The sequence below is a fragment of the Aythya marila genome (assembly GCF_965140915.1).
Source record: "Aythya marila genome assembly, chromosome: 3".
In the NCBI taxonomy this organism is placed as follows: domain Eukaryota; kingdom Metazoa; phylum Chordata; class Aves; order Anseriformes; family Anatidae; genus Aythya; species Aythya marila.
In genome coordinates, this window is record NC_139044.1 from 80,837,356 (window position 1) to 80,851,674 (window position 14,319).

Here is a 14,319-nt window from a genome sequence, read left to right on the forward strand (position 1 = left end):
CCTTGAACATTTCTGAGGAGAAACATTAATTTGTTGTTTATCTGGAGTCTAGATTTGAGGGTCCAGGTCACCCCCCCAGAATCTACAATGGTACCATTACTTTTTTCCTGAATTAACAAAGACATTTTGAAATTGGTATAATTATCCACATCAGGTTGCAATCCCTTGGCTCTTCTATTGTGGCAGCCTTGAAATGTATTTAATCATGCTTATCTCTTTTTTTTTTTCTTTTTTTTTTTTCTTTTTTTTTCTTTTTTTTTTTTTTTCATTATGAGGTGCAATATCTATCTACAGCATAAATGCCTGTGTGCAGAAAAGATGATAATTTAAAATGCTAAATAGTTCTGAAAGCATTTTGAGAGCTTGTTTCTAAGGAACCAGATGAAAGGCTTGGTAATTAATTATGTAGTGGGGCTAAAGCATTTACTTTTTGGAAAAGTTGATGTTAATAAGGACTTGCTATCTATCACCATTTGATCTAGGATTTTGTGCTGGGCGCTTGAAACTGAGACTGGTGTGTAAGTTGGTAGCATCATGCAGATTACCTGCATATTTATGATAGATTGTGAATTGTGTGCTTTCTGACGTTTAATGCATGCAATAATTTTCAAGTCCAAGCTGCAAAGAAGAACACTCAGTTGTAAACAGGTCATTAGTGTTTTGGGTCAACTCTCAACTAAAGATCAAATCTACTTTAGCCAGCAGTTCTTAATTGTCATGGTTTTCAAGCAGTTAGAATGGGGAAAAATATAGATTTGTAATTCATAACTAATGGCATAAACATTGTTAAAGAACACAAGCTAAAATTTGCATGGTACCACTTTCATACTAGTGACTCTGTACTTGTATTAACTAGAAGCCTGTTCCAACCATCAAATAAACATGATAAGAAATAAAAAATATGCTGAAATGTTTAGGGACCAAAATGTAAGCTTGGAGAGCATTTTATCAGAAACTTCATATCCATTATGTGGAAATGAACTGAATGTGCTGTGATAGAGGCTATGTTCTCAGAGAACCATGGTGCAGAAGCACTGGAAGCCTCAGCTCAGCAGGATGTTCCATCTACTTGCTCAGCATCTGCTGAAATAAATCTCATCTGATATTGATGCCAGTCTCCAGTTTCATTTTCTTTTATGTTAAGGTTATTGTCTCAAGCCAAATAGATTATAAACTCTTGTTGACTCAGATTTATACTGTTGGAGGAACTTTATTTAAAAAAGAATGCGTCAATGATAAACATATATTGTAAATTGTGATAGAGAACACTTGTATAATTTTCTGCAAAATAGTTAAAAATGTTTTCATAAAGTCAACTGAAGTAAAGTTAAAATCCAGATTTAGTTAAAATCCAGAAAAGAAAGAAAAAACCACACACACATACACAAAAATTAATTCTCACAAAATAAAAATGTTGTTTAATTAAAAGATACAATATTCAGGGATAATTTTACAGCTATTTCATAGAAATGCTAGTGGTATTTAACTCAGATAGAATTTCTACAGGTGAAAAGTAAGAACACAGTTTGCTCTGCTACTTTCTGTGCTTTTTGGGCAGTCAACAAGTCAAACAGTACATGATACTTCTCAAGATTGTTCTGCTTTGCAAAGCATGCATTGTACAGATCTGTCCTGGAGTACCAAGTGGAGTACTGAGTTTGCATTGAGGCTACAGAATACATCCCCCAGATATTTGTCATCACTTTATTACTGAAGATGTCTTACTGATCGCATATCGCCACCAGCAGATGCAATCATCGGAGTGTAGCCTGTAGAAAAAGTCTAACCCATCAGTTAGTCCAATCTACTTGTTTGACCCATCAAGGAAGATAGTTCAGTCAAATTTGGGTGAATTTTCCTGGAGCTGCCATATAACCTCATCCCTTCACAGTGCTTGGCAATAACCTGCACCTAGAAGTTGCATCATGGACTGCAGTTGGTGACATTTGCAACCAGTACAGATAAACCAGGACAGCTGTCTCTGGTTTCACCTAGGTTTGCCAAAGTCATAAGGGCTAACAATATATATAATTAAAAAATAATTCAATATTAACTTTCCTTTGCCAGAGTAACACCTTACTCTTCTTCTTTAGGATAAGGGAGAATGGTGGCCTAAGTTCCCTTGCAATATTATATGTAGCTGAGACTGTGTTCTGTGTTTCAGAAACTTTGCATACTGCTGTCTTGAAGACTGGAGCATCTCCAGATACCTGGAAAAAAATATGTTTCAAGGACCCCATTGGTGGCCCAGTTTTATTCTACTACCCTTGAACTTTTGAAAAGCAAGATATGTGTTAAGCTATACATAGAGATATATCCTATGAGTGATTGAAGAACAGTTGCAGAATAACCACAAATGGGATATGCTGCCTCTACACATTTGATCCACTGGACAGTTCTGGAAAGAGACAAATAGTGTGTTAGGGACAAATACTGTGCAAAGCAAAAGTTGGAGCGGAAATCAATGTTTAAGTTGAGAGAAGACTTAAAAACCCTAATTTATTTTTTTAATAACCTTGTGATCAAGACTTTTGAGCTCTTGAGTTGAGTTGCCTCTAAAACTTAGTCATGTATAAATCAAATACTTCTATTATGCATGAGTAACAAGATTAATTTTTTAGTCTTTGTAGATACAAGTTATGTTGAACTGAAAGCTGGAGGCATTGAGATTCACGAGGATGTACTGATTGATCTAAAGCCACCTAATTCATTACACAGGTTCATTCATGCTGTGTTTTGTTGAAACAAAACTGACAGTGGAAATCATGAGGGTTCTTTTTGTTGCCTCAAGTAACAGAAACATCAAAAGAATGTTATGGAGTTTTTTTTTAACATGTTACATCAACTGGAAGGATTAATTACAAAGAAAAACTCATCTGAATTTAGTGCTCCAAAACTTCATTAATATTATAAATTCTGTTGACTGAAATTGTCATTCAGCACCTGCTTTTCTGGAAACTACTAAATGGAAAAGCACAAAAAGAAAAAAAAGAAAAAAAGCAAATTCCTATGGAGAACTAAATTTTGAGGGTTGTGCTTACTTTTTATTTTAAAACATATTAACAATGTTGGCAAACAGAAGATCTGCTGGAGATGAAGTTGTAGTGTCAGATTTCATTGTGACGTAAGGCTTGTTTAATAATACATACCTGAAGTTAAATACCAATTTGTGTTTAGTGTTTCCTTGGAACACCCTCTAACTGCTTAAAAATGCTAAGCCTTAAAACATCCCTGTGAGCACAGGAAGTCAAAAGAAGATCACACGCTTTACCTTGCTGCAGTAGCAGAACTGAGATGGACCATTATATTGCTGAGTTTCACATAACTATATTTTATCACAATGGTATGAGTTTGTCACAGCCAGTACTTAAATCCCGTTGGCATTGGCTCCTTAAACTGTTTTCTGCATAGGAGCCTGTATATTTCAGCTTGTACTTCATTTGAAAGGGAAAAAGGATGTCATTGTGATATAGGCAGCAATATAAAGGATTAAGAATATAAAACAAATTCCCCACTTCCCTAGTCTTTGTCTTTTTCTTCCCCATGCTTCAGTTCCTGGCTTTTAGTTCTTTTAAGACATCTGGCAGATGCTAGTCCTGAAACAGATTTTTAAAAAAATAGAAGGTACAAAAATAAAAGTAAGTAGAAGTATATAAACAAATCTAAAGTGAAATGCTGAATTCTGTTTAAGAGAAATTAGAAATAGAAGTCAAATGCTCTCAGTTATTTTTTTCTTTATATACGCTGCTCAAAGTCTTTAAAACAAATTCATAAACAAAAAATGCCCTCTTTCAAGGGGAGTGCTTTAGAGTCCAACCACCCATTTGGCTATAGCTCATTCTGCTGTATAAACTTCTGGTGTGAAAGTTTTCATGCCAAAACACTTCAGTGCCTTTATCTCATAGGAAGTGCTGGGACTATCAACAAGTTCCTTTGAAGAAGGAACTTGGGTGTGTTTCATTATATCACATAGGGATGGATGGGTGTCCCTTATAAACATGGTGCAAGCTGTTGTTAGACCACCATCTGCTTAGAATGGCATTACAGGGGAATCTGATCTTGATTAGAAAAGCAGAAATCACATTCTGCTGACATGTTTTTCCTCCACAATTCAAGTTCAGAACAGCTATACAAGGATTTTTAAAATGTTGATATTGTCTTGCTCAAGTGAACCGTCTGAAAAGAAAAAAAAATCAGACTTTCTGTTTGACTCTTGTTTTGATAACCCCAGAAAGGACTGACTGACTTAGCCTGTGTAATGTTAAGAAATTTTTTCCTTTTATGCTAGTGCTGAGGGAAATGTAAATTCCCACCAACTTTTTGTTTATGTTGGTAAGACCAAAATTAGATTGCTAATATTGGACCAACCTCATGGTTAGAGTTGATTCATGCTCACCGTGAATCCAAGGCTTCATGGGTAAAGGAGAAGGAGGATGTACAGCATATTTTGAATAAAAGGCCTTTTGTTTTATGCTGTGCTTTGTAGAATGAACATGATAATTAAAGCTGTTGTTTTTCTGTTTATTTTTTGTAATTTGGAGGTGGCAAGGCATATTGCTGGCAAGATAGACTTGTTTATATCAGTTCTGTTGGGAAATCAGTGAAACAAAACATTGCAGTGGTTTATGGAAAGACAGGTAGTTGTATTCTTGAAAGAAAACAAGTTAAATCCTCAGATTTTATTTTTTTTTTTTTTTAACATTTTAACATTATAGAATTCCTTGTAATAATACAGATGAGTAGGAAATTTTAGATAATAGTTAGTGTAGTAGCTCATTAACCCCAAATAAAGCATGTTTAACTTAAATAGAGATTTGCAAACTGAGTTGTTGTTCACTGTCGTGGCATATATATCTTTCGGAATTTGCTATATTATCTTTGGAAGAACACCATGCAACGTTCAGCTGGTTACTCAGTGAACATACAAGTATAATATCCCAAATGCATAATATACATTTATATATACTTCAAAAGACAAAATCCGAGTTCAGTCCAGTGTGTTCTGTGTTGCTGTTGTTCCCTTTCCTACACCTTGTGAAAACACGTGTTTTCTGGTGTTAGGAGGTATGACTTTCACACTTGTTAGAGTAATATTTACAAGTCATTAACAAAACACTGAGTCAAATTATGTCACTAACAGGAATGCAGTGAAATGGGGAACGCTGTACGACAGGAAGGTGTGTGAGAAATATACATCTAGTGGAGTAAAAGTCTCCATTGCAAAGATGGGGCATTTGCTGCAGTGAGGGTGTGCCATACCTCATATTGTGCCCTTGCAATGCAGTCTCTTTGTAGACACTGCAAAATAAAAATCTCCTCCTTTGCAGGAAAAATAACCATAGGAATACAATTGTGTTATTAGGAGTGAGATGGAGGTAGTCAAAGGCATCCTGTATATTATATATAAAATACCATTAGAGGAATGAGAGAGCAAACTAAACATTCATCAAACAGTTTGCAAGAATGTACACTGTAATATAAATTTGTGTTACATAACTTGCTGTGGAAGTGAAATATGAAAAGCATTTAGGTTGAAGTTTTCAATCAGTGTATTTATTAACATTTTAAAGCCTGACTACTTGTTGCATTTTTTCTAATCTTTTCTATGTGAATTGATTCCACCTACTTCTAGAAAATTGGTCTCTGAGGTCATTTCATTTGAACTGAGTGAAGTCTATAAAGTGACTGAAAATAAGGGGACATTTCTTCTACTTCTAGTGCAGTCAGCTGCCCATACTCTGAGATGAACTTGAACAAAGAAAGCCTCTTACCTGATCGGCTGAGTGGGGAGATGCCTGCAACAAATCCTGTCCCGAGAAACAGAAGAGTGGAAGCAAGAGAAAGATCCCCCTCTCCTGTAATCAAGTAATTATGATCAGAATCATGCCTCTGACTAACTGCAATGCTTTATTTAAATGTTCTGTAGCATATTCTGTAGTTGTGCAATGGCTGAATAGTTCCAGGAAGACCTGTCTATTTTTCTGCATTTTCATTTACAGGGAAGGAATGATTTCATCAATGCTTATTGAAAAGGTCACTGAACTGTCAAAGAATGATACTGATTTTACTGTGTGTGATTTAACAAGAGTTCAGTTTCACATTCAATCTAGCTATGTAGGCTACTAGGTGATTAATTGGAAATAAATGGATTGTTTGCCTGTTGGTTTCACTGAAGAAAATGATTTATTTCATAGAATCATAGAACCATAAAATGGTTTGGACTGGAAGGGACCTTAAAGACCATCCATTTCCACCCCCCACCAGACCAGGTTGCTCAAAGCCCCATCCAGCCTGGCCTTGAAAACCTCCAGGAATGGGGCATCCACAGCTTCTTATTTGTGTTTCTGTTGTTTGCTGGGGTGGCCTTATGGATATGACTGTAAATTAATGTTGCTCTTTGAATAGCCACTATAAATTCTGTCATTATTGTGGGAGTGGAGAATTGAATTACTGGGAGTGAGTTCTGCAAGAACGATAACTCTGTAGCTGAAGCTTCTTGCGGGAATACTGTGAAAAGACAAATGGATGTGATACCAAGAGCCTCTTCAAATGATTCAAATTTTCTATCAGAAATTGTGGACACTGATTCCTGTGCTTGTTTTGTGTTAGAGAGATATACAGAGAAGGAAAAGAGAAGCTTTTCATTCCTTTTACAAGGGGCACATTAATGAAAATGTCAATGGGTATAGTGAAGATTTCTTCCAAGTTTTCTCTGTAATTACCTCATATTTTCAATAGATGATGTTTCAAATGAGATTCTCGGAAACAGTTTCAGCTTCATGCTTTAAAAACAAAATACTCATCTGTCACAGAGCACTGTCTTGCTCAATTGTTCTTGAAAGTGTAGGATTGTAGAAATCTGAAGTGACCTAATTGCCCTCTGACAGCTAGCCTAAATAAGGCCTCAGTGAAGCAGTAAAAGTTTCACCAGTGTTCTCTGTGATAGAGACAGTATTAAGTGCTACTTTTTTAACTGTCCCAATTGACAGATTTAAAAATATTTTATATGGGCTTAAATGCATAGCTGTGTATTGTGAGAGCTGGGGTTGCAGGGAAATATATTTGAAAGTTTTTTTGTGTTACAAGAATTTGAAGTGAGTAGTTTATTAACAAAAATAACATTAGGCAAGTTCTGTTCCTGTTGAATTGTCTGTAAGCTTTATCTCTGACTTCATGAGAAAAAGAATATTGTGATTTTTTGAAAGTCCCACATATGCAATTTTAATTTTTTATCAACTGAGATATTAGTGTATTTCTTAAAAAAACAAAAACAAACCAACTAACAAAAAAAAAAAAAAAAAAAAAAAACCACTTAGATTTCTTCAATGATAATGATTCTTTATCCATAAAGAAAATAAAATGAGTAACTCTCTCAGTTTTAAACATTTTGATATTTTGTTCTCAGCAGTGACAGGAAATGTCCCAGCCCTGGTCACATAGGTGTAAAATCTTCAGTTCATAATCGATCGTCTGCGAAAACTGTATCAGAAACAACTAAGCAGGAAGATAGAGAAAGTACATCTCCTTGCAAGAAACCACCCCTGTTATGTGACGTGAAAGAAAAGAAGCCACCTAGGTAACTATAAGTTCCTTCCAAAGTGGAGACTTTGTTTGGAGCCTGTCAATTTCAAATGCAAGCTTACAAATGCAGTGCAGTGCATTTTACCCATGGAGCTCTTGGAAGGAGCAGGAGGAAGAAGAAAGTTTTTCTTATTAGAAGAAAGTCTTTCTATTAGAAACAGGGAAGAATGGAGTGTCACAATGTATTTAAGAAGTAAGTAATGCGTATCAGAAAGGATAGGAAAAATACTACAAGACAGAAGAATTACTGGAAGCAATTCTTTAGGTCTCAGGTTTTGGAATGTGTTTTTGACAAAGAATGACATGGGATAGTACATTAGAAAATAATATTTATGGTATATGAAGGCTATCTTTGAAACTAAAGAGATCATGCACTTCTGTGTTTTCATGGAGATGTGTAGGATTCCCTACATTTTTCATTAGTAACAGTATTGGTGCATTATTTATCGGCTATTTTCTTAAAGAAACCCTAACCGTAAGACACCCTGGTACAAAATTGTCATTTGTTATATATTTACATTAACGACACTATCTTGTGTTCATCATATATGAACTGTAAATGTTTATAATAATAGTGTCTTCAGAGACTATGATGAATACCTCATGGTAAAGCTGGTGATCGAAACTTCACTGTCTTATTAAGACACAATTAAATGACCTGAAACTCTGGTATAAGTTTTGTTTTGTTTTGTTTTGTTTTTGTTTTTGGTTTTTTTTGTTTCCTTTCTTGAACTACTATGCACTCACCTTTATGCCAAAAAGTCCTGTAGTAAGTATAAAATTAAACTTTTTTTTTTTTTTTTTAAACATGTGGCTTTTTATATGTTTTAAATTCTGTCAACTTTTCTTTAGAACGTTCTGTCACATTATTTCAACCATGACACTATTATTATTAAAGCTATATTGAAAAATACCTATTAGGATCAACAAGCAGTTTTGATATATCCATATCACAAATAAATATAATTCATTAGTCATACTCCAGTGAATTTAAACAGCAAAAAAGACAGAATGACATTCCCATATGTAGTTCTGAAATGACCTGTGTTAAATAACAGTTCTTGTTCATCAATTCAATTATATTTGTAGTTAATTCACTTTTTTTTTTTCTGTAAGTAAATATTGGCTTCACAGAATATCTCTTAAAATTAATTGAAGAGCACTTTATTTAGTCTTTCATTTTTTTAGAGGGTGTTATTTTTATGAAGCCCTAAAATAGCAGATATGTGTGCTATCTGTTCACTGCATTGAGTCATTTTCATTCAGAAAATAACAGCCTTCTGTGAACTTTGAACTGCCCAGAGGCTCTGCAAGTTAACTGTTTGAATACACTGATGACTATCTGCATTTTATCATCTACCTTTCCACATTCTTTATGTAGTCAGCATAGTCAGAGCAGACTTTCAATTGAATAAACTTCCTTTTAAAAAGGTATGAAAAATGATCTTCAGAAAATTAGGTATGTATGAACTACTAGAGTTATTAAATATTGAGTATCTGGTTATTGCAATGCCCAGAGGATCTTTTTAGATGTGTATTCAAAGTACACATGTATAATTGAAGACGTAGCTATGCATACTTTTGTGCTCCTCAGCTGCTGAGCTTTTTGTGTTGATTTAATTTTGCTTGACTTCAGTACAGTTGTGTTTGTCTTCATGTTTTAGGCAATATTTTGTTTCGTAGAAGCACTTGGTTGAGAAACCAACCACATACGCAACCAACCATGAGATTTATTTTGTGGTAAACCTAAGTGGTACTCAGCTAATTTCCTGTTCTACCTCCTCGTTTGCTTTCCTTTTGTTTTCCTCCTTTGCTTTCCTTTTTTTTTTCTTTGCATTTTTTCCCACTAATAAGAGGTATTAATGTGTGCAGATGATTATTTATACCAGAAAAATTTTGTTTTCAAAATTAAGTGTGTAAAAACCAGAGTATGTCCTCTGGAATGTTCCTGAAAATTCAAGATAGAAATGGTATGCCTACAGCATATTCAATTTTAAGTTGAAATTTAATTTCATTGTAACAGAAATTCTACTCTGGAAGTATTTATAGTTAAGGAAGATGAGCACTAAGGCTGGGGAATCAAATGCTACTACCTCATAAAAATATTTAATTTATCTTCCAACCCCTTCCTCAACACCTTCAATTAATTATATTAACTTGTATTTAGCTAATGTGATAAAATATCTGGATGTATGTCTCCATGAAAATTGTCCTTGAGAAAATAGGAAGATACGTATTTCCTCACAGGTTTTGGAGATCTCTGTTCCTTATGTTGAGTTACACTAGTCATTTACTTTGGCTTCTGAATTAATTGTGCTACTTTGTAGCATCATTCTTTAGAAGTTTTCTATGTTTATGAAAGTTAGGGAAAAAAAATCAGTAAATAATAAAGGTGATATTTCTGAGAAAGATGTTGTGGAGAAGTCCATTGTGGCATAAGAAGGCCTAACTGCTATGTCTATACTACTGGCATTGCCTATCAAACCATTATTATTTGTGTCTTTTGTAGTTACAAAGGCTAGATTTTCTGATCTGTTGTGTTAATTTTGCACCATTTGTACTGTGTTAAATACATTTCCTTCTATATCAGTGAACTTGCAGGTCCTACCTGATTTATTCCCAAAAGCTTACTTGCATTAAGTAGGTATAAATGTAGGAAATGGAATTAAACAGGTCTGTTTTTTCTATGGGTTTGTATTTGGAAGTTAGCTAATTAGCTAAGTTAGCTTCCTAGGGTAAGAAGGCTCTGCAGGAGGATCTGGATAGGCTGGACCGATGGGCTGAGGTCAACTATATGAAGTTCAACGTGGCCAAGTGCCGGATCCTGCACCTGAGGCGCAATACCCCAAGCAGAGCTACAGGCTGGGAGATGAGTGGTTGGAAAGCTGCCTGGCAGAGAAGGACCTGGGTGTATTGGTTGATAGTCGGCTGAATATGAGCCAGCAGTGTGCTCAGGTGGCCAAGAAAGCCAACAGCATCATGGCTTGTATAAGAAGCAGTATGGCCAGCAGGTCTAGGGAAGTGATTGTCCCTCTGTACTCAGCTCTGGTGAGGCCGCACCTCGAGTACTGTGTTCAGTTTTGGGCCCCTCACTACAAGAAGGACATCGAGGTGGTCAAGCAAGTCCAGAGGAGGGCGACGAAGCTGGTGAGGGGTCTGGAGAACAAGTCCTACGAGGAGCAGCTGAGGGAGCTGGGCTTGTTCAGCCTGGAGAAAAGGAGGCTCTGGGGTGACCTTATCGCTCTTTATAAGTACATTAAAAGAGGCTGTAGTGCGGTGGGGGTTGGTCTATTCTCCCATGTGCCTAATGACAGGATGAGGGGGAACAGGCTAAAGTTGTGCCAGGGGTATTTTAGGTTGGATATTAGGAAGAACTTCTTTACTGAGAGGGTTGTGAGGGATTGGAATGGGCTGCCCAGGGAAGTGGTGGAGTCACCATCCCTGCAGGTCTTTAAAAGACGTTCAGATGTTGAACTTAGTGATATGGTTTAGTGAAGGACTTGTTAGTGTTAAGTCAGAGGTTGGACTCAATGATCTTGAGGTCTCTTCCAACCTAGACAATTCTATGATTCTGTGATTCCGTAATCTTGATGCCTAACAGGCTCTTAGCTCCAGTTGTGTGTTATTGTTTTGTTGTTGTTTTTAATCTGTGGAATGTTGGTAAAGTTGTTCTTGTTTTATTGTTGATTACTTCTCTTGTACTCAGTAAAACCTGAGTTCAAGTAATGGGCTTTCTTACAGTCTTGACTTTAAGGTCCTTCTGTCTGTCAGCTATTTTAACAAAATATTCATTATGTACTTAGTATCTCTGAGAGCACTATTTCTGTGATGATTTAGAAAGAATTGGCCAGTGTTCTCATGTTACTGAAAAAGGAAGGAAACAAATACACACACAATGTCAGCAAGCTCATCTAAACTTCATTTCTGTAAGAAATAACAGAAGGGTAAAAATATTTCCAGTGGGATCATTAACACCTGCACAACAGTGTGTCAATACAGTACAGGTGTTGGGTTGGAGATGAAAGTTGGGTAGAGAAAAAGAAGTAGATGTTTAAGACAGCTCCTGAGAATAGCCTGGATAACCACTAAGGCTTTGTGGGATATGCAGCTGTATATATGTCTTTTTTACTCTTCTCATCTTCTGCCATGAACAAGTCCACTGCCTTCATTTGTGTATTTTCTAGTTTCAGTTATGAAGTCAAATACGTTTATCTGATTTATAGAATTTTAGTTTACGCTACTCTTAAGCCTTAATTGCAAAACTCATGTCAGTAGGCATTAGTATCGCCATCTGTGTAAGTCAGAAATTTGATCCTCCTCTTTTATATTTTATGATGATACAATGTCCCTTGTGTGGGTATCCTGGTGTGTTAATGATCTAGCATTGTTAGCAAGTAATTTCATCATGCTTAGTGATTTTTATTATGTATTAATAAAAACGAATGTCTATTTTCCTCAGTGGGGTACTACAGACAAAGGACTCCATAAAGAACAAAGAGTGTGAGGAAGAGGAGATAGAAAATAAGCTGCTCATTTCAAATGAAATTAAAGGTAACCTGGCAGTACTTTTGATATTTACACTCAATATTAAAATCTGAAGAACTAAAGTGTGGCACTCCTTGTAAGTCTTCGTGAAACTGCATTACAACTTACTTTACATATTTGCTATTTGCGTCCAAAAGTTTTTTGACAGCAACACTTTCAATGGTATGTTTATCTTATAATCAACAGAGGGTTTGCTGAGAACATTACTGAAGTTGTAAAGTTGAGTACAAACAGAATGCTGGTATAAAATGTTTCCTTTCACTGACTTTTACAAATAGATAATTAAACCAGTCTGAATTTTAAAGTTGTTATGTTCATTTATTGCTTCAAAAATGTATTGGAAGGAAGTTGAAGATGCAAAGTTCTGTATTTACAATGTTAGCTCCAATGCAATGTTAAAGTGACTGATTCAGCTCTAGCTCAGTCTTTTGTGCAGTCTGATTGTTTTGAGCCCCCCATATGCAGAATGAGCATTATTCATATGAATTAGAGAGGGAAGACTAAGATTTTTACTTCATTGAAAAACTGGAAATAGTCTAGTGGAGGGCCACCAAGATGATTAGGTGGTTGAAGGACTTGACATATAAAGACTTCTTGAAGGAATTGGCTTGTTCAGAGTCTTCCAGTTACTAAAAGATAATTACAAGGAAGATAAATGTACCCTCTGCTTCAGGATACACAGTGGTGTATCCTGTGAGCAGATGAGCTCACATGATGAGGTGAGGCAATGGGCATGAGTTGCTTCAGGGGAAATTCTGTCTGGATATAAGGAAGAAACTTTCCACCATGAGAACAACGGGAATAGGATGCCCAGAAAAGAGGTGGAATCTCTTTTGCTGGAAATATTTAGGACTTGGCTTGACAATATCCTGGATAACCTAGTCTAATGCTTTGTTAGCAACAGAACGTTCCATCATAGGGTCTCCAGAGGACCCAATGATGGAATGTGGAAATGTCCACAGACGGGACATATTTTTTGATTCTGTAAGGTTTCATTTACCACTGTGTCAAAACTCTTGGCTGTACAGATCCAGCTGGACAGATTGAGGTGGCTGTACATTATTCATTTTTATCCTCATCAGAAAGAACAGAGTACAAAACCAGAACATTACAGTCTTACCCCTGATAATTATTTGCTGTGAGTGAGACTTAGTATGTCAGGCTATTTAGTTCCTGAACTGAAATGGCATATTGTTTCAGAGCAGCTTTTGCTGCGATAATATGTCAACTCATACAAGTCCAATGAGAAGCTAGATGCTCTTCATTTGATATTTTAATTCCATAACTTTTTAGATATTTTTTTTCAGCAGTTTGTTGTGCAACACAAAATTTGTAAGGCCTTTGTCCAGAAATCTTAAGTAAGACTTGATGCTGAAGCAGAATGTCAATCAGATTTTATTTCTTCACTTATCTGGTGCAAGGAATCCTCTGCATCTGTGGTGAAACTGGTTAACACATGGTGCTTTTCAGGGTCCTGTTCTAAAAGTCCAAACTGGGACTTCACACCAGGACTTTTTTTTGAGTACATCATGTGTTTTATCTGGCCCACAAACACGATTTTCCTCTTCCTGGAAAGCAGAGCTTGCAGAATAAGGAAGACCAGAGCATGAAGTGGGTAGAACTTTTAGATGAAGAAACTCAGAAGTCTGGTATTATACACGTGGATTGTAGCCAAAATACTGTCCTCTGCGCCATCTTGTATAAGAAGTTACCCCGACTAAGCCTCAACTTTTTCTTTTTTTTTTTTTTTTGCCAGGGATGTGACTATACACACTGCAGGGCTGAAGGACTTTTTTTTTCTTTCTTTTTTTTCACCTACATCTAGTTGATAGATTGGCACTTTTCATGCTCCTCTTTTGCAGTGCAACTTATGTGTGAGGGAGATAAGACACAGGCTGATAAGCAGAGGCATTTTTGCCCACATCCTGAAAGGCAGTAGGCACTGAATTCTTTTTCTTGTCATTAGCTAGAGCTCTTGAATGAGTAAACCTTGTACTCCATCAATTCCATTATGCAGTGTCACAGTAGTGAACTTATTTTCTGCTAATGTCATTCATAAATCGTTGAACTATTTGCTGTAGTTTCTTAAAAAAAAAAAAATGAAAGGAAACAAACAAACAAACAAAAAACGAACAAACAAAACCAAACAACAACAATACAACAGATGTCCAGCATAGAATTTTCATCTGGAAT

At 35.9% G+C, this 14,319-nt stretch overlaps 1 protein-coding gene across 6 annotated transcripts in view; it reads left to right on the forward strand.

Moving 5' to 3' along the window:
- Positions 1-14,319, forward strand: part of L3MBTL3 (L3MBTL histone methyl-lysine binding protein 3) — an 87,462-nt gene that overhangs the window by 64,896 nt on the left and 8,247 nt on the right. For 5 of the 6 annotated variants that reach the window (XM_082756441.1, XM_082756446.1, XM_082756444.1 and 2 more), the window contains 3 exons: positions 5,719-5,865; positions 7,406-7,576; positions 12,041-12,132. In XM_082756441.1, the coding sequence (XP_082612567.1) occupies positions 5,719-5,865; positions 7,406-7,576; positions 12,041-12,132 (410 nt within the window). The remainder of the gene's footprint in view (positions 1-5,718; positions 5,866-7,405; positions 7,577-12,040; positions 12,133-14,319) is intronic. The other variant, XM_082756442.1, reaches the window with a different exon arrangement.